The following is a 26518-nucleotide window of genomic DNA, read 5'->3' as shown; positions in this document are numbered from 1 at the left end:
ATAAAAGAGGTGAATCTAACCCCATCTCTTTCTCTCACCATCGGAAGTCATCATCCTGTATCAGGATGTAGAACTGAATTGGAAAAAATGGAACATAAACATAATGGCAAGAAAGTAACCCAGCATTTCAGGACTCATGTGCACAGTGCAGACTGTTCCTGCAGTGGTGTAAGCCAGTATGCCTAGTGTGTAAGGAACTGGAGTGGCTAGTACTTCGCTGCCGAAGAAGTAAAAGGAGCAGGTTGGGTATCATAACCCAGCAAGGCTTCCAAAGATCCCAAGAGTCACTGGAAAAGTTTGTGTTTGCTGCACAATGCAGCCCTGAGTTAGCATCTTGTCTCACCAGTGTGGCTAGTGGCTAGGGATACACTAGTACTGTCTGTGGGCCGACTTTTTTGTTTCCAGGAGGACACCAAAGGTCAGCTGCATGGGCTGCTGAACTCCTGCTTGAACAGGGCTAGCAGAATAAAATACTACAGCTGCCAGGCAGTACAGGCTGCAACATGTGCTATTAACGACTGTTGCAAGGTCTGCATATGGTGCACATTTACATTATCCCACCCGTCTAGCATGACATGTTGTAGAGACAATACTCAGCCCATGCAGGGCTGTACACAGCCTCATATGGACTGCCTCTGATTGAACAGGTGGTAGAGCAGGTACTTTACTACTTGCCACTTAAAGCTCTTGAGTAACTGAATTTGCTGGTCTTAGGGTGCAGGGTGATTTTGATCAGTGAGTGCTAATGGTAAGAGATTTGGTGCTATGCTCCTCAAAAGACCAGGAACACAATGCACAGTAAGTTTCTAATCTTTTTTTTTTTAAACTATACCTTAGAATTGATTCTACCTAGCTACCTATTGTAGGGTTTCTATAGTGCCTGTCACCATAGTATCTCGATGCTAATTCACTTTGTTGCTGTCTATATACTGTAGGTCTGCTTGTTTGTTGTACAGTGCTTGCTCCACCTCTTATTTGGCTTTTCGTGGGAATAAAAACAAAAGAAAGCCCCCACTAAGAATGAATTTGGCCTCTCTGACAAAAGAAAGAAAAAGAGAAAATGAGGAATTCATTTGTCACATACAATGCCAATGTTACACATGAAATCGCATGGGAGAAAAATTCCAGTGGAACAGAAAAAGGGATTGTTGGGTTAATTCAGTACACAGAGGGATTGGTGTGAAATGTCAGATTAACTCTGTGCTTCAGTCAGAAGGAAAGACTCCTAATTCCTCTGAAACCAAATGCTGAGTAGCCTTACTCCCAGAACCTCCCCACTCTCTACCGGCCATTCATCTAGGCTTGATTACCATTTCTTCAGAGCTTTACGTTGTCGTGATCACAAGCAGCAATAATCAAGGCTGCCAACAAGGAGGAACTGGGCAGAAAATTTGCAGGATCTGATTTAAGCTAAGGGTCAAGGGTTGGACAGAAGGTTGAATATCGTGGCATTGTGTAGTCTTTATTCCTCTCCAGGAAAGAGCTAACTGTGAAAACAACGTCTTCCTTTCCCTAGTACAAAGGTACTGTGGAATTTAGCTCAAAACAGAGTAATCACAACTCACCAACTGGTAAACCTGTATAAATGTCAATGAAGAAACCAGGCCTTTGACTTCCACAGAGTGTTGAAAATTCATCTGCAGCAGAAAAAAAAGACAACAGTGAAGTTATCCTGAATGTATCAAATTAAACGATTAATTTCACTCCCAGCCTGAGAAAAAGACAGTCTCCCCTTTTTTCTGTGCCTTTCGAGGGACAGATTTTTCAAAGGGGGCATGTGCACCCTGGCATGAGTGCACACTCTATTGCCTGCTTGGTGCACTTGGGTTCTGATCCAAAGCCCAGTGAAGCCAATGAAAAGGGCTTTGGATTGGACCCTTCTTTTGATATTATCATTAGATACCCAGGGGTCAGGTTATGAGGGTGCATTGTACTTTGCACGTGCTGGTTCAGGTCTATACGCCACAAATGTGTACCGTAATTAGGAAATCATTTAATTATTTTTTTAAATTGTAAATGACAAGGACGGGGCCAGTTCTCAGGTCCATTGAGTCTGTTTTGCGCCAGCTAGCCAGCACAAAGCAGAGAAACACCCGGCGGAGCCAGCTCACTGAAGATTCCTCCAGCATGGAGGAATCATGCAGTGGCACAGTGACTTCTATGCCACACACTTCCTGTACCCTGCATAGGGATCCTCCTTGGAAGGGGCTGAGGTATCCCTGCCATCCCTGGCTTCTGGAAAGGCTCCTTGGGGTACTGGCAGCCGTGGGTAAAATACAATTCTGTTTTATGAGGAGGACTGCGCTGGGGCCTGGCTGCTCCAGGATCAGGGGAACATAAAGATGGCTTAGCATCACCTTTGACCCCACCCCTAGTCAAAGACACGTCAAACACAGCTTGGTTGGATCATAGTATCTGGCTCATACATGTCTGTCAAAGAGAACAGATGGATAGTCATGCAGAACAAAGTCCTCTGTGATTCCAGGACAGGTAGAGCATGCCAACAGGAGTGCAGACTGCCCCACAATGCCTTCACCCTTACTTGGAAGTATCATCTCCAGGGCATGAAGTATAATGAGCAATTTATCATTTAATATTTACACATTATACATATACACACACAAAATACACAACACTTTCCTCTCTCTAACAATGAATTTTATAGCAGCTTGCAGTAATTGTATTGTTAACAGGCCCTTCAGCTAGCTTTCAAAGTAAACCCACCGGTGCTAGGGATAGGGCATTGTTCACAAGGCTTATTCCATGCACGTCCAATATTGTAGGAACAGCAGCACATTTTCTTCGTCATATTAAAAAGCAGTTCTCCATCGCAAGTTTTTTTGTCAGCGTAATAATTTCTGTAGCACAGACTCCTCCTCATATCTGGAAAAAAAAACAACCCCCCCCCCAAAAATTACAATGATGATACCGTGTTAGCAGGTTTGCTGAGATATATGAAGTGTCTATGAGAGAGATCACCCTTATCAGACAGCCTCCTTTCCCACATGTCCTGAGCACAGTTCTATTCTACATTTATTAAATGGTCATCTCTTTAAAACATCTGATTTTTTGTAGGTCCTTCATGTGGTCGCTGAAAAAAGCTTGTTTTGTAGTTTTATATTAAAGACCCCCAGCCACTATGGAGTCACCTCAAAAAGTTTCAACAAAACTCAAAACCCCATGGAACTGGCCGTAACTCAGAGATCAAGGGATTCACTAAGGCCTGCAAACTCTGGCTTAGGCTTGAGCAAACCTGACCACATTTATGGCTGATTTTAAAATCATGCAGTTTGTGACTTAACATCATTCTGATGCAAAACCAGACGAACCTCAGTGGTTTCTCCGAATTTCATACAGAGATTTTAGGTCTGTATGAGCTCAAAAAGCCAAAGTGAAAGATGGAGGGGGACCAAATACAGCTAAAGTGAAATAAAAGGAAACAAGATTGCTGAATGCTACACAGTGCAGAAAGCACCCAAAACCTCAGAGGAGTTACTGCAAAGCCTCTAGTTTGTGATAAATCTTGAGAGGTGGGCCCATATGTGGGACTCACTGACACTGTTCAACTCCAGTGACTTCAGTGGGGCTATATGGTATCAGGAACAGGAGCTTTTGGCCCATCATCTCTTGATAATAGTGCAGATTACTACTGTATGTACTATTATACAACGATGCACATTCAGGGTGAGACTGTGCCTGGCCCTGCACAGTTTGTGAGGGAAAGATCACAAAGGCCTCTGTCTTCTGCTTCGGAGCAAGGTCTGGGTACCGTAACAATTCTTGAGCACAGGGACAGGCATTACGAGGCGCCTGAGATTCTATCAGCACCAGTGGTGACAGAAAATGCCTTTATGAGTTCAGCTGGGGTGGTGTACATCTGCATCACTCCTAATATGGCCAGTGGTTTTACAGCCACAGTCAGGCCTTAATGCTCTACAAAGATATGGTCATTAATCTTTGGCCTGATCTTGCTCCCACGAAAGTCAATGGAGGTTTTGTCACTGACTTCAATGGAAGCAAGAACGAGCCCTTGATGTTAGGATTTTCTACCATAAAAACTTTACAGCCATCCATCAGTTCCTACAATGATAGGGCCCTAAGTGCTCATGAAAACCCACTCTTGCCAAGAGATTAAAATGTGAAATTTATTCCATCCAAAGAGCAAAAATATGACACTTTCTGCTGTGGTTGGAAGGAAATGGGAACATGTTGTTTTGCTGATCTGAACAGACTCTACACTGATGCGTGAATTGTGGTTTTTAGTAAACCTCTGACAAAAACCTGTCTTGACTGACTTAATGAAAATAAAGAAATAGGCCAGATCCTCAGCTGGTGTCAATCGGCATTAACTCCATTCAAGTCAATGATAATTCTTTTGTGTAAGTGAACTCCATGAAGCCATGCTGATTTACGCCCTCTGAAGGCCTGGCATACAATGTAGTAGGAAAACGTTAACAAACATACCCATACAGTTGTTGCCACCATTTACTTGCATATAGTCAGGAGGACAGATACAGGTGTAGTTCCCAACAGTGTTGTAACACGTGCCAGGCCCACAAATGCCAGGTGTTTCACATTCATTAACATCTAGAAGCAAACAACAAGACATTAAAGAATTGCGGCAGACTTTGGTCTAAATTGCTTTTGTGAATTTGGGTTAAGCTGTCTCAGCAATGTGCTCGCTGGGGCCACTTGAAGGAAATCTGAGCTGCTGGGTCATGATGGGGCAGGCCTGCATGGCAGAAGGAGTGATTCCATGATTAGCCAGATCTATAAGTGAGCCTAAGGGCCTCATAATCGGCCAGGGGAGTGGGCTCCTGGCATATCCAATGGGCCAGAACAATGAGAATCCGTTTTCTCTCTGAACCTGTTATCCAGAAATATTTTGGAGAGGCTTTGAAATCAAAGGGATAACAGGACAGATCACACAATCTTTGTGATAGGAGGGCTCAGTGAAGGTTGGTCTATCCAGGTGTGTCTACATCCATAAGTCTGAGAGGGGACAGAGGCAGAGAGCCCATCTGAACAGACACAGGATGCGGCAGTGGACTGCTCAGGCCTTTAGGGAATTTGAGTTATTGGGCAGGGAAGGTGAAAGAGCTGCACCCATCAAATGATGCCACACTTAGTTCACCAAGGGGCTCCATGACAGGGGAACAGGATAAAACTGAAAGCCTAAAATATAAAAAAATAAACCCACTATGTAGCCTTCTGCATTTTAAACAATCTTTGGCCCATCATTTAAATGAGGCCACTAAGGAAAAAACTACAGAGACAGGTAGATTTATATCTCCTCTCTACTGCATAGGAAACCAGTTGCTGAGCTTTGCATGGGTGCAGAACTTCATGGAAAGTCTTTGTGTCTGATTTTTAATTTGTAAGCTCTTCGGGGCATGGCTCTTCCTACATGTTTGCACAGCGCTCAGCGCATTGTGGGCATATGGGAAACAGACAATAGCAGCAATGGACTGGGAGGCTGAAGGCAGCCTGGGAAATGAGAAACTAGGGAAACTTTGTACAAAATGCAACCTGATGGCTGCACGGCTGTGTTTAATTATGATGGCTGTGATGTTCTGAATGCATGCTACCAACTGCAGGGGAGAAGGGGTGTAGAAGACAGGGAAGATTGTAATATGACAAATATTTTCAGTCGGCGACTCAGATCACCACACTTTAGCCTGCAGGAAGACGTACAATGAGCTGTGGTTAAAATGGATGATGCCATTTCAGCCAGCCCAACACACACAAGCGGCAAGCTGCTTGTTGGTTTTAGTGTTTGGTCACGTAAAGAATGACACTGTCCATCAGCAAATTGCTATTTCTTAGAGATGGTTGAGAAATGTATGCAACTGGAGCCTGAAAACTGTCAGATTTTGTGTTTTTGATGAAAGCCAGAAAATTTGCAAAAATTTCCATTCAAGAAAAATTTCAAAAAGAAACGAGAAACTTTTTGAATGAAAAATTTTGACCAGCTCTACTATTTCTGCAATTACACTATTGGTTTGACACTGTGTATTTTTAAGGAACAGATCATTTGGATGGATGCTAAGATGCCAGTATTTGATAAGAAATAAATGCCAATGCCGAGTAAACCCTAAGACTACATACCATCGCACACTCGAGAGTCTTCATTCAAATAGTAGCCATTTGGACACTGACAGTGGAAACTACCAAACGTATTAATACATTTCCCTCCTTGGCAAAGTCCAGGTAGTTCTTGACACTCATCAATATCTATCAAAGTAAAAACATCAACATTACTGCATGCCATGAAAAAAAATCAAGTTAGTTACAGAAGGTTGCAATTTAAGACATGTAAAAGCATGAAAAAATAAGCATTACCCTCCAGTATAACTGTAATAGGATTTGGTCGGAATCCTTCCCCTCCAGGGCACAGAATCTTATATTCAGCTGAAAGTAAAATAAATATTATGAACCTAAAATAGTTGAAACATCATCATCAGAATGATCTTTGAACCTGCAAAACTTATTAAGGAACATTATAAAACAGCCTGATACTAAAACAAAGTCCTGCTTTGCAAAATCAGGCATTGCTTTTTCACTGGCTAATACAGTCTAGTGTCCAAGCAATAGCACAACTATGCAGGAGCCATTACAATGCTCCTGCTGGTTGATAATCTTTCAAAGCCAGCAGATTTTGTACCATGACTAGTGTAATTTTCAGGCAGTTCAGTACTCATATGTACCCAGTATGTAATTATACTCATACTCCCACTATCTAGAGAAAGTAAAGAGAGACAGAAATAAGCATGCATATATTATTATGCATAATCCAGTAAAGCTGACTTACTTGAGTTCACAGCTGGGCAATCTTCACAGGGAATCCCCCAAGCTTTACCCAAGGAGCAACAGCAAGAAGCCTTGGAAACACCAACCCCAATCTCATTGCTGCAGAATGTACCTCCATTATCTCCTCGCGATTTAATATCCAAGTAACAGTTGCCAGAACGTGTGTCTATTCAAAACACACACAAAAACAAACATTACATCTGCTCGAGGGGCAGAAAGCTTTGTTTCCTTGTATTCCCCTCTCTGTCCCCATCTATTGTCTCTTGTCTGATGCTTCCACTGTAAGTTCTTTGGGGCAGGAACCATCTTTTTGTTCTGTGCTTGCACAGCGCCTAGCACAATGGATTCCTGGTCCATGGCTATAGCTTCTAGGTGCTATGGTAATACAAATAAATACATTAATAATATCCAGACAGACAGTCTCAATGCTGAGAGATAGCTCCCAATTACCTTCATTTCACATAAGAAAACTGTGGCTGGAAGTAATTTGTTTCTTACTGTTCTACCCTCACAATTACATTGGGCAGTAGCTTACTCTGCGAATAGTCTCACTGAAATCACTGCGACTGCTCATAGACTAAAGAACATATGAGCAAGAGTGGCAGATCCAGGCCCTTCATCATTTAGGTACATATTCTCATTCTCACGTGCTTGTATTAGCACCTCCCTCCAATCCTAGAGACTGCTACTTTCTCCCGTCCTTGAGATTTACGAATGAAACCATCTATTCAACACACATACTTAAACATTAAAATGCATTGCAAACCAACGAAACAATCCAGGGCCAGAGAGCTTCATGGAGCCTCTGAGCAGCTGGGGCCTAATCCTCCAAAATTTACTCACAAGAGTATCTCCATTGACCATGATTATTAAGTCTGGCTGAGCTGCACTCAAAGCAGGATCCAAGGGTGTATGTGGACTTTATGTCACGCCTTTGTGTTTTTTCAGTCCTAAGGCCAGACAGAGGCTGGTTTGGCCCTGATGCAATTTAAAGCAGCCTCTAAATTGTGCACAGCTGCAACAAGTCCCAAGGGGCTGTGCTGGCAGCAGGGGATGGCTGGAGTGCAGTACTGCTCAGGCCACATTCCCTGCCCTTTGCCACACCCTATAAGCCAGGAACAGTAGGGCGGGAGCTGCAAAGTCTGCTCCAAGAGCTCTTCACCATACCCTGGGAATCCTCAGCTGCCTATTTGAACTAGAATTACTGCCCCTTTGTGCCACTTCATCTCGAAATAATACAAGAAATGACAGCTTACCAACACAGCCAACACGGGTGGGGTTCAGTTCAAAATCAGGAGGGCACTCACAGGTGTAACTGCCAGGGGTGTTGACACACGTGCCACTGATACAGGTGGTGGGGTCTGCACATTCATTAACATCTGAAACAACAATGGGGCGGTTAGCAAATTGCCCAGTATCCCATCTAAACCAACCACATGCCAGGTGTCAGAATGTCAGTCTCAGAAAACAATCAGTTCTATTACTTATTGGGTGGTGTATGTCCACTCTACAGAAATCTACCAAAAGCACCCCTGAAACTCCAGAAGAGCACTAGTCCAACACGAATTCAATGTTTCACAGAGAAATACTTAATTTTTGCCAGAAAAAATAATTCTACAAAATGAAACACAATGCAAGAGAAGCCAAAACATTAATCAGATTGCTCAAAAGCAATACATAGAGAATAATTTTGAGGGCCATATTGTCTGATGTGTCTCTGTGAGCAGAAAGTACAGGGCCCTGCAGATCCCAACCTGTGGAAAGGAAGAAGTGACACCTCTTCTCCATCAATCCCCTTTGCCCTTGACTAGTAGAACCCTGGGGATCCACACCTCAGCAGAGAACAGTTTTGGTAGATGCCCACACAGCCCCCAAAATCAGGCAAAATATTTGTGTGTAACTTTCTACTGTCCCTATTTTGCACTGAATGATCTAGTGCAGGTCCATGCTTTCTTATTTATAATCTAATCTTTATAACATTGCAAAAGCTTTGATTACGGCACTGCCAAAATAACAGCTGCTATATTCAGAGGCTGCTCACGACAAAATGCCACCCTAGGCAAAACTTCAGTATGTTGTCCCTGCCTCTTAATCTTAGGGCAGTGGATCTGGCATTTGAGTGAGTGGCATTGTGACCTGACACACTGGGTTGCAACACCACTCAAATTTGGCCCAGCCTCCCCTCTGTCATGATGGATGCCGTAGGTAGCAGCCCAGTTTAACTACAGCTAGCTATGTTGAAAGTGATCTTGTTTAAAACCGGTCTTTACCTGTGCAGTTACCACCGCTTCTGTCCAATTCATAGCCCGTCTCGCACTCGCATCGGAATAGACCAGGCAAGTTATGACATGTCCCATAGACACATATGTTAGGAAGGGAGCACTCATCAATATCTGTAAGAAAATAAAGGAGGGAAAACTAGGTTCCATGTTCTTTTCCTTATAAATTGAGGACTGAAATCTTATCTGAATAAGGATTCAGAAAACTAAACGTGGAACTGGATGCTGACTGCTTCTGCATGTTTTGTAAAATATGTTTTAGATTTGAAATATTAATATATAGGATTTACATTTGTACCCTACAAGGTCCAATCTAGAACCCTTAATTGCTTTGGAAGTGAAATTCAGCTCTATGCAGATAGCCAACACAAAAGGCTGAAGGCTTCAGTGGGACTTAAGTGATGCACAGGCTTCTGGAAAGGAACAGATTTCACCTTTTATTCAGGTTTATAGCACATGACAGATTTTTAGACATACTGTGCTTATTTCTTGGGTGTAACTTCATGGTGTTTTGCCTGAGTGAGGACTGCAGCATCAGACTCACTATTTATAGGATATTTCTAGGAACTGCATAATGAATGACTAACTTGATCCAATAACAAAGAGAACATGTTTACAAAGGACTTTAAAATACTTCTGTAGTTAGTATATACACCAGAGATTTCAAGAGAATATTGTTGTAGCAACAGGAGAGAGGCATTATACAGGCTGTTTAAAGTTAGTTTGAAGATTATATTGTTTGAAAGTAAATGGTTTCACAGGTGAAATATTAAGAAATATAATTTAGTTTTAGTTTACATAGAATTTTAACTTTCACAATTCATGCCTCTTCCTTTATTAGTAAAGAAACAATACAAGGAACAATTTTGCTGGAAAACGTACCAAATCCTATTTATAGCGTACTTATGAACTTCATAAAATACCAGTATCTATAATTCAACCCAACCAGCTTGAATGTAAGACCTCAGTCTTGGTGAAAATATGCATCTAAGCAAACAATTCACAAGGAGTTATTCATTCATTACATTTCTCTTTTTGTTCTATTAGCAAACAGATTGCAAAATTCTAATATCTATTGAACACTCAAAATTATTGGAGATTTTCTTAATAACTCCTTCCCCCTATTATTTAAGTAGCTTGCAAACAATTAATAGCTGATAAAGCTCAAGATTTAAACTTTTACATTTATGCCGTACAGGTTATTTGTCATGTCGTGTCATATTCCTTGAATGAATGACTTAAATAACTAATCAATGCAACACGAATGGGGATTTCAAATGTTACAAGCAAATATACAATTTGAAACATGCTTGCAGCAAACATTTGCTTTTCAGAAAGTATTTGCACTAGCAAAGCTCAAGCACTTGCATGTTCATACAAAAGGGATACTAACAATTAATTGGCAACTCACTTTTTAATCTGATCAAACATTCATAGGATTTTTTTCCCTACTGTTTGCTCACATTTGTGTCTTTACTGACTTAATAAACTGTGCCCTTCCACAGGGCTGACATATATGCTTTTGCACTTCACAGAAGCTGCTCAAAGTGGGCTGACTATTTCAGCTACCAAACTGCAGCAGATCTGGGACCGAGCTAAAGCCGATTGAAGTGACTGAGGGTCTTTCCACTGACTTCAGTGGACATGGGATCAGTCCCTTGCTTCCCACACCCTGCTCTCCCTATAGGTTAAAGACAATATTATGACAATCTCTGCTGAAGAGACTTGAGCAGAAAGGGAGACAGGAGAAAAAAAGTGATCAAGATGAAGTAATGGCTGAAAAGCCTTTGGATCACCAGTCAGACCAGTGAATAACTAGCTTTGTGGTGGTAAAAGATACCTCAAAGAACTGTTCTTATTCTCCATAGCTAGTAGATATACGTTTAGAGCTCTGAAACCAAAATCAGTGTCCAGATGCATGAACTAAAAAAAGTAACAAAACTTTATCCTAAAATATTTTTGAAGTGAATGAAGTTTTCAACAGTAAACACAACTGCAATTAATGGTAACATTTTTCAAATATAAAATATTATTCAGGCAGATTTTGCTGAGTGTTGTTTAAAGCTTACAGTGAATTACCTTCACATGCTTTCCCATCTGGACTTGGCACAAATCCCATATCACATTCACAGCGATATTCTCCAGGGGCATTGAGACACTGCCCATTTTCACAGAGATTCAGGTTTTCTGAGCATTCATCAATGTCTGTAAAAAGAAGAGTAATTTCATTGTACAGTAAATACTTTTTCTCACTGATGTTCAGTTCTGCTAAGACACTTCTCTCTCCAAAAGTCTTAATTGTTACATTAACTGAGAACATTTGCAGAAGAAATTGGAGTTGGGTTATGTGCAGATCTTGTCATACTAAAAGGCGTGGGGCATTTATTTCACTTTGAAAATACATGAAATTTGAAATTTCTAATAAACCGAAAAAAAGCAGCAATAGGTCTAGATTTTTTAAAAAGTGGTTAAAACTAATAAGTGGAGGAAGATTGGTGATTGCTATGTAAGATTAGAGCCTAGGGGCCCCAACTGAGATCAGACCTCTACTGTGCTAGGTGCTGTACAATGTACAAATAAATGGTAAGAGAGTCTGTGGTGCAAAAAGTTTCCACTCTAAAAAGACAAAGATGGAAAGAGAGGAAGGGGAAACAGGGGCAGAGAACGATGAAAGTCACCTGAGGTGTCAGTGGCAGAGCTAGGGAACAGTGCCCTAGCCACTGGACCACACTGCTTCTCATAAGAGTAAGTTTGGCTCCTATTCATTAGTTGACATTTTACATATCACAAAAACATCACATCTGCTGCAACGCAGCATGGCTGGCAGTCTCAGCTCGTAGAAATCCAGGACTAGAAAAGCAAAGGTACCGCAAATCAAGGTAGATGTGCACACATTGGCAGAGCTATGCTGGAAACACTACATAGTACTAGTCTGCTCTAGTCAGTTCTAGCCAGCTCTCAAATTCATGAGCAATAAGCATTACAAGCATTTCAAGATGAATTCTATCAAAATCCAGAAACTTAATTGATACTCATTTAAAAAACCCCAAAGATACAGTTCATATACACCTCAAAATTAAGGAATAACATACAGAAAATAAAAAATGGAGCTTACAAAGCCCATTTGAAAAGCTGAATCAGATTCAAGAATGAACTGCATAAGAGCATTAAATAGAGTCCCAGTGTTCATTCATGAAACAGAATAATTCAAATGTAATTAACTTCCAGCATGCAGGGCTAGAGTCTCAGCTGGTGTAAACCGGCACAGATAACAGAGCACTGCTTATTTACTCCAGCTGAGGATCTGGCCCACTCTCTGTATCTCTGTGTATTGTAGGGTTTTACACTGCAGCCTATCCATGTAGTATCACCTTTCTACATCAAATTAATAGCAATGGCAAAGTCCCTTGTGCAATAGCAAAGTTCCTAGTAACTGACATGACGTGTGCTAATCTGTTCTTCAAAAGGAGACTTAAGTCTGAGTGGGGAATGTCTCGGGTGACAACTTACAAACAACATTATTTAAAAGTAGCTACGTTTGCCCATCTTTGTGTGAGCACCACATCCTGAGGGCACTAGGCTGATCATGCAGTAGGACAGTGAACACATGCTCACTTCTTAAAAGAAAAAACAAAACAAAACCCAAAACACATTTTAGGCAACTTTACAAAGGAATTCTAACAGATGTGCCCCATTACTCAAATGTTACGTGGGTGGCCAATAATCTGGTTTACTAACTGGTCCAATTATACCGCCATGCGCTGTTTTAATAAGTTTGCCACCCACATTTCTTTATAAGCAACAGTCATGAAAACCTTCCATTCTCACAAGGGAAAAAATGCTGTCAAGTTATACTGGTCAACTTTTTCATGCCAGATGATGTCACGTTACCCGAAATGGGAGACATCGCAACATGACATAGCATGATATACCTTAACATGAGGCTGGAAAGTGTCAAAGAAAATATTTTGGTTTTAGGTCTCATACTGCCCAATCCTGAACCTGTAATTGATCTACTCTTAAAAGTCCAATTCAATGGGAATTGAGAGCATAAAACAACTGCAAGATCAGGTTTGCATATTGAGATTGCACATACTGACCCAACATTACATATTTAAATTAGTCTACCTGGTAGCGGTGGGTAAATTTTCCCTAGAATCAGTCACTAAGATACCTGGGTATTATATGTTGATACTTGCATCACTCCAAAAGAAAGCTCACCTGTACAACTGAAGCCATCCCCAGTGTAGCCTTCTTTGCAAAGGCAACGGAAAGAGCCCATCGTGTTCTTGCAATCGGCATGTGGGCTGCACTTGTGTGTTCCATTGGAGCATTCATCCAGATCTTGAATAAAAGAAAAATTGCATTAGTAAAACCAAACCTGTCATCAATGCAACCTTTAAACTCCACAGTTCATGGCACAGGAAAGCTCTACTTTAAATAATCTTTCACAGTAACAAAACACACATTTATGATATTTTACTTGACATGTTTTAACTGACTTTAATAACACACATGGTATTTATCACTGGATCTTCTGGGTTGGTACATTCAGTAGTTTAGGGCAGTCCAACTGTTCTTTCTCAGTTTGAAGGGAGATTTCTCTTTCTTTTCTCTTCATGACAGGCACTTCCCTTCCCCACTCAGATATTCTTCTCTGGCAGGAAAAGCAGGATTTCCAGCATATTTGCAACTCAGCTAATAAGTTTGCTAGGATAAATCTGTATCGTTGAGGAATCACCAAGCCCCCTCCCTTAAAGAGTGAAAAGGGTGAAATCCTGGCTCCATTGAAGTCAATGGAAAAACTTCCACCGACTACAGAGGAGTCCGGATATCCCTCCAATGCACAGACTATCTCCATAACTCGCTTCATTTCCACAGTCATGCAAGCTGAGCAAGAGACATCGTTGATGCTGACAAGTCTCCCACAAGACAGTGAATACTTCCTCTGTACTGTAAGATAAACTGACATCTTTAAAATGCCTGATAATTTATTTTTAAAGTTTGTGGATACAATGTTGCTTTCCACAGCTGTCTAAACAGGTCTGTTGATGACTGACAATGCTAAATCAGACATAATATATGAAACTCACCTGTGCATTTGATGCCATCTCCAATCCAACCTGAGCTGCACTCACATTTGAAACTCCCTGCCGTGTTTGTGCATATGGCATGTCTGTCACAGTTATGGGCTCCGATTTCACACTCATTGATATCTGTAAAAACACAGAGGGGGAGCTGAAAGAGCTCATACATTAAACTTTTCTTACATCCAACAGGACTATGTTCCTCTTTTAAATTGCTTCTAACTGCTAGTAGCATTTAAAAATTATGCATTAAAGAAACAGACTCATTGCAGAGAAAAGTTAGCTTATTTCAAACAGGTACTGGGCTTCCTTTTTTTTGTTTTGTTTTTGCGTTTTTTTGGACTGTCATTTAAAGCAACACTTTTGCAGTAGGTAACACCTAGGAGCCCTATTGTGTAATATACCCTAAAGCCCCAGTAATATCTTCAGTGCAAGGAGTGAATCAATGCCTTAGGATTGAAATATTTGTTCTTTTCATTGGTTTGCAGCTGGAAGAGTGCTGGTAGGGGGATTCATAGGCTGCAGGAAGAAGGTGAACAGCAGCTATCAAGATCTAGTGATGAAGTTGCAGCAGATGCTCCGTGGCCTGGGATTCTATCTCCCCCAAACAGCCACGGAAAGCCATTAGGCAAAAACCTGTTTAACTCCGACATGGTACAAAGACCAGGATTTGCACCCTACATTAGGGAGACAACAACATTTTACCAGCATGTGTCTTGAGCTGTACTTGGGAGCTGAATAAAAGGGAGGCAAAGTTTGCATTACACTGTTGCCACCCAAGCCCTAGGGGTTGCTGGAGGTCTCAGGGGTGCTCTAAATTGCACTGAATGGTCACAGGCCCCAACAGGCCAGTCTACCCCAAGGGATCACCAGAGTGCAGCAATCTGGCCACATTCCCTACAGCAGGAGTGGGTTGGTGTGGTATGCCAGCTCTGCTCCACTAGCAGATTCCCGATGCCAGGGGTATCCCCCACCACTCAGTGTAGCTGACGTTTGCACTGCCAGAGTGACACAAAGCGGATGAAAGCAGAGAGTAAGGATTTGGCCCACTATGTTTGGTCCTACAGTGAAGGCCAGTGGGAGTAAAGCACAGAACTGAACTCTCTGAGAGTACTATTTATTACAAACTCAACAAACCTAAACAAAGGGGAGGAAAGGACAGCATCTTTGAAGACAACATATGGCCAGCTATACTAATCCTCAACATTAGGCTTGCCAGCACATTCCATTTAGGCACTTGTTGTTTTCCCCTTATTTTGATTCGTGGGCAGTGTAAAATGTATAGACAGAAAAACAAATCTAATGCCGCTCTTCCCTCATCACAAAACAAAATTAGTGCTTAATGTAAGCACATGGAGAATATATAAACTCAAAGACAATGTTTTCAGAAATGATTTCTGGTAACTAAAACAAATGCTGCAGGAATTCTCTTACACACATGAGCCATGGCTTTTACAACATTTACTGTAACCGAGGACTCTAGCTGTGTTTTGTTCTGCTTCCATACAGGATGTAAACTGTCTAGAATTCAAATCAAGCTTCTTAGAGTTTCTATCAGTTGTTCCCAGCCCTTTTAGCTGCCTTTTGTGGTAACATAGGCCAAATCATCCCATTCTGCAGAACAGCTGATGGAAAAGAAAAACAAAAGCAAATAACTCTGCATGATTCAACATACAGAAAACCCAACCCATTCTCCTCTTGAGGGGTCTGGACTAGGAGGATTCTCCTCCCCAAACCCAAGGATCTCAATGCATCTACCATCATGCCTACCAGAAATTGGCCAATTAATACAAGCTAGGGAGAGGAGCAACTGGAGAGAGTTTTATATTTCTAATTTTTTAAAAGTATTATCTTATCACTGTATCATCAAGATATCTCTAAATAGCATCTTGACCACTTTGCTTTGTTTCTTGTATTCCATTCCTCTATCCTTTGTTTGCCTGTCTGTTTGCCTTTTAAGACTGTTAGATCTGTGCCCTTCTTTATGTTTGCACAATGCCTAGCACCTGGGCACTACTGGAAACAAACACATAAATAGGAAAAATACATATCTGTACAGAATGCCTCTTCCCTCACATTTTATCCTTGCCTGCCTTCACCCCCAGTCCCAGAAGCACGTCTGGCTTGATGGCTCTACTGCCCTTCTGCTCTGGTTTCCATTTCAGTGCACAGTACCTCCCTTTCAGAGGAACTGGCAGCCAAAGTTTGTAACTTAAGGCTGCAAGGAGCACGTTCAAATTAAGTAAGAATTAATTCTAGATGTTATAGGTTCTTAGGGGAAGACACCGACCTAGAGAACTCGCTCCCCAGATCCTCCCTCTTCCAGAGGTGCCGTAAGTGGTTCTGGGAAGAGAGAAAGATGACATGCAGGCCAGTTTCCTTCATTCTGCAATTTAAATCCCAGTTCCAGTGACATCATTGACCCAGCTGTGTTTTATTTTTGCTCATCTATGCAGAGCAATGGAGGGCGCAAGCTTTTTTCTGTTGCCTTTCTACCAAGGGATGAGGGATGAGTCTGAAGCAAAAACCTGAGATGAACTTCCCCAATATCTGGGTGGGTCCAATATCTGGTTGTTGGGGTCTAGATCCAGATCTGAATCTGGCAGCCTGATCCATTGCTTATTCATTCAGAAATCATGCAAATGAGGACTTTTTAAAAACATTTTAAAAAGGCCAGTAACATATAACCATAGAACATATTTTCCTTAATCACGTGCAGAAACTTGTAAGATGATAATATTACCCTAGGCACAATACCAGTGTTTGTTAAAGATCTCAAGAAAAGCTAAATTTTGGCTTAGAGTGAAGGGAAAGGCTAGAAAGAAGATCCAGAGGTCAGTTGCAGTATAAAGTGAAAAGAAAAAGAAAAAACAGGCAAGCAGTCTATATCTTTCATCTCTACATGATTGTTTTAAAAAGTTGATAAACCATTGGTAATATTAACGGTGTTCTGTATTTGATTACTTGATACTCTGAAATATTCAAGTGATCACATGCTTCTTTATAACCTTTGGAGCACAACAAAACAACATAAAAAACCAACATCATGCCAAATTTTTCTGCCAAGAATTTTTTAAACCACCAGTAAACACCAAATGGAAACTTGCATGCAATTGTTATGCTACAGTTATGTTATATATAGATTCAATTTTGTAAGGCAACTTCAAAAATAGTAAACAGACCTAGATCAACTGATCACAGACACAACCCAGCTCCCTTCGACCCAATGAGAGCAGGATCTATACATGTAAGAGAGAAGTATAATCATGTACAGCTTCAGGCCTATCAGGTTCTGCTTTTATAAAGCTAGATGTTAGAAGCTTGATTTTCTCATCATCTTTTGCAATGCCAAGGAGTTAATGGACATTCACTCCAGCTGGGTCTAGTGATACACCAGGTATGCTCAATGCATTCTTCGGCAGCTGCCTTTTTTTTTTTTTTTTTTTTTGTGCACTTGAAAGTGACATCCTTTACTGAATGAAACCAGGATGAAATGCATATCAAGGTGAAATAGAGACTTTCGCAGATATCCACAGAAATACCTTTCTATTTGCTTTGAGCCAAATACTGACGGCCTTCCTCAGCTTTTATTTAGAAAATAATTCAATTGACTTGAATGAGTTTTGCCTGAATAAAGGCAGAATAAGGACTTCAGAACATTTCCTAACACCAACATCACCGAGTTATTCAGTTAAGTGACTGATGCATGTAAAGTGCTTTCAGATCCTCAGATGAAAGCTGGTTTAAATGTACAAAATACCATCCTCAAACTCACCCCAGTTTTTACTTATTTTCAAAGCTATTTGTCTTTAACCCAGATTTTGCTCTACCATCTTCTCCTTTCTTTTCATCCCACAGCAGAATCATACGCCTAAATGTATTTCACCACAATTATTTCCATGGCAAAAAAACCTACAGGTTAACAGCAGTTCTGTGTAAAGGGGGCAGCGAAATCACTGGGAGTTGTGCCCACTTATACTGGGGCTTAATTTGGCCTTAGGATGCTGTAAGTATTGAATTCAGACATACAAAGGAGAAAGTGAGCTCGGAAGGGGAAAGCTTTTATTGAATCAGATCTCTCCTAAGAAAGGCCAGATTCTGCCACCTGTACTCAAAGTACTCAGTGCCTCACTCTTCCAATAGTTCCATCTATTTGCATGGGACTACTCAAGGAGTAAGGCACCACTCAGTTGGAATAAGAGTATCAAAAACAGGCCCCAAGAGAAAACAGGAAAATGCTGGCAAAGTCGGAATTTGACAGCACACACTCTGCTCTGACAAAATTCCCATTGAGTTCAGTGGGATTCTTACTAGAATACAGAGTGCAGGGTTGAGTCACTGATCTGTATAAACACTCTCTTTTTGCCTAAGTCTCCTCCAGTGTGAAAGTTCCCATTTAAATATAAAGCTGTGGGAAGCCAACAAAAACAAAGAAATTTCAATCTAAGGCTCACACTGCATCCTCAGCTGGTACCATTGTGCTCCGATAACGCAGCACACGTGTTCTCATTTTTGTAATGACATTACTCCCATCAACACTAAGAGAGCTGTCTGACTACAGCAGATGACTATAATCATGGTAAATAATAGGCAGTTCTGACATCATAGCAATTCCAGGCCCTGTGGGGGCAAAATGTCAGTCTTCATTAATTGTTGGCTATTTTATTTCTCTTAATATTTATTTTTCTCATGCATTAAGTAATGAATAAGGTGTCTCCCATTAATCACAGAGGCACAAATGTTTCTAATTGTGCATGAGCAATAGTATGTATGCACAAGTGGCATGTGCAATTACTTCACTTATGCTCATAAAAGTGGCAAGTGCATGAACAAATAACCAGCAAATGTGCCTCCACAATAACTACACATACCAATTATGCATGTGTATTTCTGCATGTTCTTAAAATCCGGGGCAGAAAGCAGAGATGGAAGAGACCTATTTGGGGTATATCATCAAATCCTTGGTCATGCTTTGGGAATCCTGTGCATTCCTCTGCCCCTGAATGGAGTGGGAGGAATCATGCTACCAGCGTTTGTAGTGGCTGGGGGGGATGGAGGCCAGGCTTTATGAATAAATGGTTGTGTTAAATTTTGACTGCAGTATCACCCTGAAGCTGATGAACTGAAAGATCATGAAAACTTACACATTCACCTCCGGACACAGAACCCATGAAAGGACCTATGAACCAGTTAAACTTCACATTAAGGGCTTTAGTAGGGCTTAAGTAGCCTAGAGGGCCTGGAGCATGCCATCTACAGAGGTGAAGTTAATCCGATAACAACCTGTGAACCAGCTGTTTAGCTGGAATTATTTCTATGTCTGCAAACTTCTGTAAAAGTGTTTTCTGATTATTTATTTTTTGGCTCTTTCTGCAAATCTGTCAACTTTATCAAACTGATGTTCCATTTATATTTTGATTTTGTGCCTAGATCCCATGGAGAAGGTCACATAGAAGTTGCATGGCATATGTCCTCATGGTTTCCCTGCCTGGTGGAGAAAATCCCATATCAGCAGGTGGGTCAGCAGAAGGCAATTGCAGAAAATGTAGAGAAGTAGAGGACAAATTTCAAACGAGTTCTGATGCAACCAAAAAACCTAGGAGGAAGACCCTTAATTTTTCCTAGTCATACTTCGCCTCATGACTTCCTGACTCTGTCAAGCAGTGAGTGGCCTAGGAAATCATTATCTACCTTCAGGAACTACCTTGCTTTTTATTCAACATACTGCACTGTAAGCATCTCTCAATTTTACATGGGGCAAGTCATTTTTTGACATACACCATCTGCCTTCTGTACTTCCCCCATTTGATGGGAAGTGTCTGAGTATTACCATCATTAGTATTGGACTTGATATTGCCAGCTCCCAAATTCCTAAGGGGAAATGTATGTGTGTCACTGATATCAGAGTTCTCCTGTGCCATCAGACTGAGGCATACTATCTTCTTAATGGATAGAGGCCAGCGGAGGGGTAAGGAAGAGAGGGAGGCAGGCTTAAGAACGCAGCACATTTTACAAGCTGCAATGGTAGGGCTACTCCAAGTCAATGACTTGAGTGACTGCTGCAGGGCTGGGTCTTTGCTTTTACCATACCAGGTGTCATTCTCTTTTGCAATGTTTTTATTTTCAGGTATGCAGTAATTAACAGTCACACTGACTGCTCCTTTATACATAATCATCTTCACAAGGATGGGTGGGGGAATGGACTTTTTGCTCTTCTTCATTTTGCAATTCTAGGCTGGCATCAGGCAAGTAGGGCAACTGCCCGTGAAGCTAAGTTGCTCTGCCCTGGGCTCCAGCAAGTCTAATGCCGGACCTGTCTTTATTACACCGAAGGGTCTTAATGCTGCACACACTCCTTAGTTAGCTGATACACGCACTGACCTCAAGGGGAGTCCTGGCTGAGTCAGGACTACAGGTTTGTGCCCACATTCTATTACTGAACTTTTCTCAATTCTCTGAACCTGCTGTGGAGAAGGCTGCTGCTTTTGCTACCTGACTTTTATAAACAATCATCTTCAATGCTGTGACTGTCTGAGACAAATTCAGCTCTAATGTATACCCCAAGCAAACCTGTTGCAAGAACAGGGCCTTATCCAGTCCCCACTGTCGACGCACAGCTCCCACTGACATCAATAGAAGTTGCATGCATGCAGTGGCAACAGGACAGGATACACAGGGCGTAAGTCAGGGCAGAATTTGTTCCTCTGTGTACAGCATATATAGGTCGAATCCAGTAAATCTAGGGCTATAATTCAACCATAGTGGGATACTACAAGCTCACAGGCAACACGCAGGCATTGGCAATGAGCCACAATGAAAAAAAAGTGAGTTTGTGCCAATACAAGATTTTACCTGTGCATGAACACAAAGAATTTATGTTTCCCAAACATGTAATGTGCACACACACAGTGATGGGAAATTTTGCAGACAGCTGGGCAACCCGGAATTAGGGGAGGGACTTTCCACACTGCTATATCTGACCCACAATCCTTTTCTCTAGCAACTACACCCCATTCCCTCTTTGTGAAAAATTAAATCAGTTCACCTAATTCAGTTATGGGAAAGCCTGTTTCATAGGTAAATAAAAATGAAACATTTGCAGTACTCTCCCTAGACTGGCTTCATAGGCTATGTACATCTTTGCTTAAAACAAAATGTTTTCCTAAACTCTGTCCTCATTCTTACTGAGAACTGAAGGGAAAAAAACCTAACATCTGTGTGGGATGGGAATGTAAGTCAGTGGGTGGATTCTGAATACTGCTAAATGATTGGGGAAAACAACATGTTTATTTGTTAAAATGGAAACAATCAGTAATGACAAGGGAGGTGAAATATTTAGACAAAACTGTAATGGAACCCAGAGGACATTATTTAGTTGTTCTCATGAAGCAGAGAACCTCCCCTTCGAAGCTCCATGCACATTTTTGTAATTTTTTTTTCACAGGAATGCTTGTTCTTTAAAAGAAGTGGATGACTTTGACTCGTCTATAAGAGGAAAAGAAATCAGCGCTATGACCATAGTGTTGTTCAGCACATGTGCAGAATCCCTTCTATGATACTAGGACTACATGCTGTTTCCACAGCGCTCGTCTGCTCAGGCACGGGCATTCTGGATGGGACACTAGATTTGTGCACAGAACGATGGGAGAATCCAATAGCCTATTGACAAAGAGGGTTTCTATTTTAATGCACAGGAATGTGCATATTTTGACTGCAGTGGAGACTGTACAATAATCCCTTTTCTAAGCCTTCAGTTCAGGATAGTGTTCCTTTCTGGCTCACCCCTCACCTCCTGTCCACCATCCTCGCACACTGGCCAGCCCCTGTGTTCACATCCCTTCTGTCTTCATTAGCTAGCCCTCACTGTATTTTCTGCAGTAGTATGAGGCGGATACAGCAGTGATCCCAGAGAGCCAGCTGTGAAAGGATGAGGAATGCTGTTGGGAGAGCACAGCAAGAATGGTGCCAACCTTTTAGTGGTGTTGTTCTAACACTATGAGATTTTCTTGCATTTAATTTTGTTCCATTAGCCTGATTCCTTCAGTAATGCTCTTGCCTGAACTGAGCCACCAGCAGACCAAGCATTTGTACAGAAGGTCATTTCCATGGAAGGCTAGCTTGTCGCCTCTTGTATGCAAACTGCACATTGGTGCAGACTCCAGCCCTCTGCCAAGCGAGCTGCTGAGCTAACTAGATGGCTGCACAGCAGCACCCCTTGTTGAGGACTGCAAGAAGTGTTTCCCCCTGCTTTGCTACATGTCCCCTCCCCAATAACCACAGAACCAAAGCAGCTGTTCTACAAGCTTCCAGACCCCTCCCTTACTGCCACCCTCCTTCTCCCAGAAAGAAGCTGCTCTTAAGATGCAAAGAACTTTCAGCTTCCCTCTCCATTCAGCTGGCTTCTCTTCAGAATGTCAACCTCCCTCACCCTCCTCCAGCACTGGCTGTGACTAGCGAAGTGACTCCGTGTCTGAGAGAGTAGCTATGCCCAATACTGCGAGCTGGAGATATACATTCCAGCTCAGGGAGACAAGTCTGCACTAGGTCAGATCAAGCTTGGACAAGTATCTACTCAGAGCGTCTAGCCTCTCCTTCCACTCATGCTGCCATGGTTTAGCATTCTAACGGGATCAGAACTAACACAGCAGGGAAGGATCTGCTCATGCTGGAATCTTCATCTCAAAGTGTAGGTATGTGACTAAGCAGGATAAGTAAGTAAAGGAGAGTGTTGAATGGCTACTCTGGGAAGGATAAAGAGAGGGAAAGACTGATGCAACACTTTAGAAAACAGAAGTACCAGAAATAGCAGGGACTTTCTATCTAAATATCAGTGTTTAAATCAGAGGATGGGATTGGAAGGAAGAGATTTCTCTGCCTTACTCTATATATTTGTAAACCAACCATGTCTTGGATGAGTTTTCAAATGAGATTTTTTTCCCCAGTTGGTCTACACCAGATATCACCAAGATGGCAGGCATTTCCAGAAACTTTTCCCCCAAATAATACCCCAGATTCTTTCCCTGCAGGACCTTTATTTGCCTTTCCACCTCTTGCCAGTTACTTAGTATTTCCTGGCTGGTTTAACCCACCATTGTAGCCCTGCAGATGTCACAAACCAATATTTGTGTCATCACTTTTCATTATCCTGAGAGTGATAGCTGCGGTGGGTGTGGCTGAGCATCACAAGGGTTTCTCAGAACTAAAAGCCCTGTATCTTTTTGTGTAATTTAGAGTGGAAACAAAGAATGTTGAAATGTTGGCCTACAGGGTAAAATCAAGGACTTCTTGGATTTCGATCAGTTCACATGTCAGTAAAAGGCAGCTGTTACTAATGCACAACTTCAGGCGTGGTCCAATATATGAAGTAGAACTCCAGCTCCCTCATTGTTCTAGAGAAGCTGTAAAAAATCAGCATCATCTATTTTTGACACCTATTGTACAACATTAATAAGATACTTCTATAAGGACAGACTTCTCAGCCTATATATTTGTCTCATAAGGGTTGCCAGAACTGCGTTTACTCTAAATCTGTATTCAAAATTAAATTAAACATATGTTTGTGTTCATATTTTGGGCAAAGCTCACGACTCTCAACACCCTGGCTCAAGACACTAGCATGTTGTATTATTAATGCTATCGTCCTCTGAGCCTGTAAGTTTCAACCTCAGCACGGTTGGCTGGCTGCCGGTATGAAATAATGTACATTCTGGTTTTGCCGAAATATGTTTATAATTCAGCTAGTCAGGTATCTGTTCTGCAGCCACTTTGCAAAAACTGAAAATATATTTTAGGATAGATTTCAAACCACTAGAGTTTGCCAAAACAACATTTGGATGCCTGTTATTTGCACATATAGTATACAGTTATCTAATCCAAATCCAACGTGGAGGTCTTTATGGGGTCTTGTCATGTCACGTTGAATGACATGTTCTTTTCGGTCATACCAGCAACCATATGATAATAGGCCCAACTTTGCTCTCAGTGGGATATTTGTCATTCACTTCAGTGAAGAAAGATCAGGCCCAATATTATGCCATACAAACACAATACCAACTCAGTGACTCTGTACAGTGTAACATTTCACAGAGATAACTGAAATCAAATGGATTCAAGACAGGTTTTAAAAGCTAAAAAAGGAAAATGAAGAATCAGAATACAATAATTATTAACTTTAAAATTTACCTGTACAACCAGTGGTTCCTTTTTTGCCTGAATATCCTATATCACAATGACAGATAAATGAGCCTTTTGTATTCTCACAGCTTCCACTTAAACAGATGTTTGGATTCAGGTCACACTCGTTAACATCTAGAAAACATAATTTCAAGATTTTACAAATTTCTTAGATGGTAACTAATCAAATATCTTGGAGATATTAGTATTGGTACAAAAATGTGTCTACAGGTGCAGAGAAAAAAATAAAATTAAATATTCTTCAATAATGTAAAATACTATACATTTCCAAATCAGATTTAATACTGCCAAGTTAATGCACTAGTATGTATTTCCCAGCTTCTCTTCTCTTTAATTCCAACTTTCATTAATAATTGCAAATGGCTAGATTTAATAGGGTTATGCTACGGATAAATTTGGTCTATTATTTGTTCCCAATATGTTTTGTTTTTTTCTGCACAGATGATATTTCACAAGGGCAAGAAGTGTGTTTCAATTTTAAAATTTAAAGGGAAAATTCTACTCTTCTAGCCATGCAGCAAAGCTTGACTTCAATATTTTGCTCTACCAACATGTGCTGAACACACACAGTTCTGTTCTCGGGGCAAATTATGGCCAGAATTCTGATTCTGGCTCACCCCTAAATCTGCCATCTGACAGGCCCCCCCCCCTCCTTTAATCTGAGCTGCACAGAGGCACTCTGAAATGGGACCCAAAGATAGAAGACATGGTCAGTTTATCTCACCATGTATGCTCCCTAAATCAGCCAAGAGCTCAAAACATATGCAGATGATTCCTGCTATTGACAAAAATAGTGTGGGATTGTCCATGTGGCAATAGCTAGTCAAAATACAGCAGCACTGCTTTTTAAGTTTTTAAGTGTTTGCTGGTTTTGAGGCAGCAGTCAATTTGGCACAGTGCTGGAACCGAAACGTTCATTTAAATTATTTTTTCACCAAATGCAGGTATCCAACAAATGTATTTATTATAGAATCATAGGACTGGAAGAGGTCTTCTAGTCCAGTCCCCTGCACTCAAGGCAGGACCAAGCCTTATCTAGACCATCCCTTGTCAGGTGTCTATCCAGCCTACTCTTAAAAAATCTCCAGTGACAGAGATTCCACAACCTCCCTAGGCAATTTATTCTAGTGCTTAACTAACCAGACAGTTAGAAAGTTTTGCCTAATGTTCAACCTACATCGCCCTTGCTGCAATTTAAGCCCATTGCCTCTTGTCCTTCCTCAGAGGTTAACAAGAACAATTTTTCTTCCTCCTCCTTGTAACAATCTTTTATGTACTTGAAAACTTTCATCATGTCTCCCCTCAGTCTTCTCTTCTCCAGACTAACCCAATCCATCTTGATATGTAATGTCAAGACACCTAATTGCCTGGACACATTATTCCTTCTAGGATTATTCTTATTTGCTTGCATATTTTAAATAAATCTAGTTTTATGATCATCTTTGATCATTTAATTAAGGAAGATGGCTTGTTAGAAAGATTAAGAAACAGAGGTGTTTTTACTTGCCTATACAAGTCTTCATATCCTCAGATGCCATGAATCCATCATAACAAAGACACCTGTATTCTCCTGGTATGTTGGTGCACTGGCCTCCATCACAGATGTTAGGGTTGTCTTCACACTCATCGATATCTATAGGGAAAGTTTATATTAATACATCTTTCAGATATGTGTTCAATGGAGTTAAAATTCCTGAACACAAGCAGGATCAAGCCCAATATTAGAATAATTAAAATGTATCTATTTATTTCACTAAAATATTGTAAGTCACTTGGATTTTTTTTTTTTTTTTTTTTTTACCCTGCTGGCCATTCAGCCTATATTCTTATACTCTCCAGCATTTAAAATATGGCCCTGATCAGCATGTCAGCCATCACTGGGGGATGATCTGAGGAACTGAGTCTTCACTGCTTACTGCAACCATGCTAGGGTCTGGACTTCTAAAAAGTCAGTAGGGTAGAATTTCTTTTAAAAACTGTCAAAATATTTCTGTCACAAACAACATATATCAGCACAGTCAAGATCCAAGACTCTGCTCGGTGACTGCATGGAAAAATCAGCAAAACAAGGACATGAATTGAGAATCCCCTGAGAGGGAAAGGGTGTAACTCACTATCAGGCTGGTCTGTTGTGGATTTTGGTAATTA

General features: G+C 41.1%; 1 protein-coding gene across 3 annotated transcripts in view; it reads right to left on the bottom strand.

Annotated features, from left to right (window-relative positions):
• Positions 1–26518, bottom strand: part of FBN1 (fibrillin 1) — a 207301-nt gene that overhangs the window by 38806 nt on the left and 141977 nt on the right. For 2 of the 3 annotated variants that reach the window (XM_067555802.1, XM_067555804.1), the window contains exons 31-43: positions 25878–26003; positions 24359–24484; positions 14183–14305; positions 13311–13433; positions 11169–11294; positions 9081–9203; positions 8067–8189; positions 6812–6976; positions 6343–6411; positions 6109–6234; positions 4465–4587; positions 2725–2883; positions 1566–1637 (exon numbers count right to left, since the gene is read on the bottom strand). In XM_067555802.1, coding sequence (XP_067411903.1) covers positions 1566–1637; positions 2725–2883; positions 4465–4587; positions 6109–6234; positions 6343–6411; positions 6812–6976; positions 8067–8189; positions 9081–9203; positions 11169–11294; positions 13311–13433; positions 14183–14305; positions 24359–24484; positions 25878–26003 — 1584 coding nt within the window. Of the gene's footprint in view, positions 1–1565; positions 1638–2724; positions 2884–4464; positions 4588–6108; positions 6235–6342; positions 6412–6811; positions 6977–8066; positions 8190–9080; positions 9204–11168; positions 11295–13310; positions 13434–14182; positions 14306–24195; positions 24269–24358; positions 24485–25877; positions 26004–26518 lie in introns of those variants that run through there. The other variant, XM_067555805.1, reaches the window with a different exon arrangement.

This window comes from Emydura macquarii, unplaced genomic scaffold (genome assembly GCF_026122565.2).
Source record: "Emydura macquarii macquarii isolate MOO-44397 ecotype Brisbane River unplaced genomic scaffold, CSIRO-AGI_Emac_v2 contig_1644, whole genome shotgun sequence".
Lineage (NCBI taxonomy): Eukaryota > Metazoa > Chordata > Testudines > Chelidae > Emydura > Emydura macquarii.
Note: the sequence above shows the minus strand (reverse complement) of the source record. Positions and strands in the feature narration are given on the sequence as shown.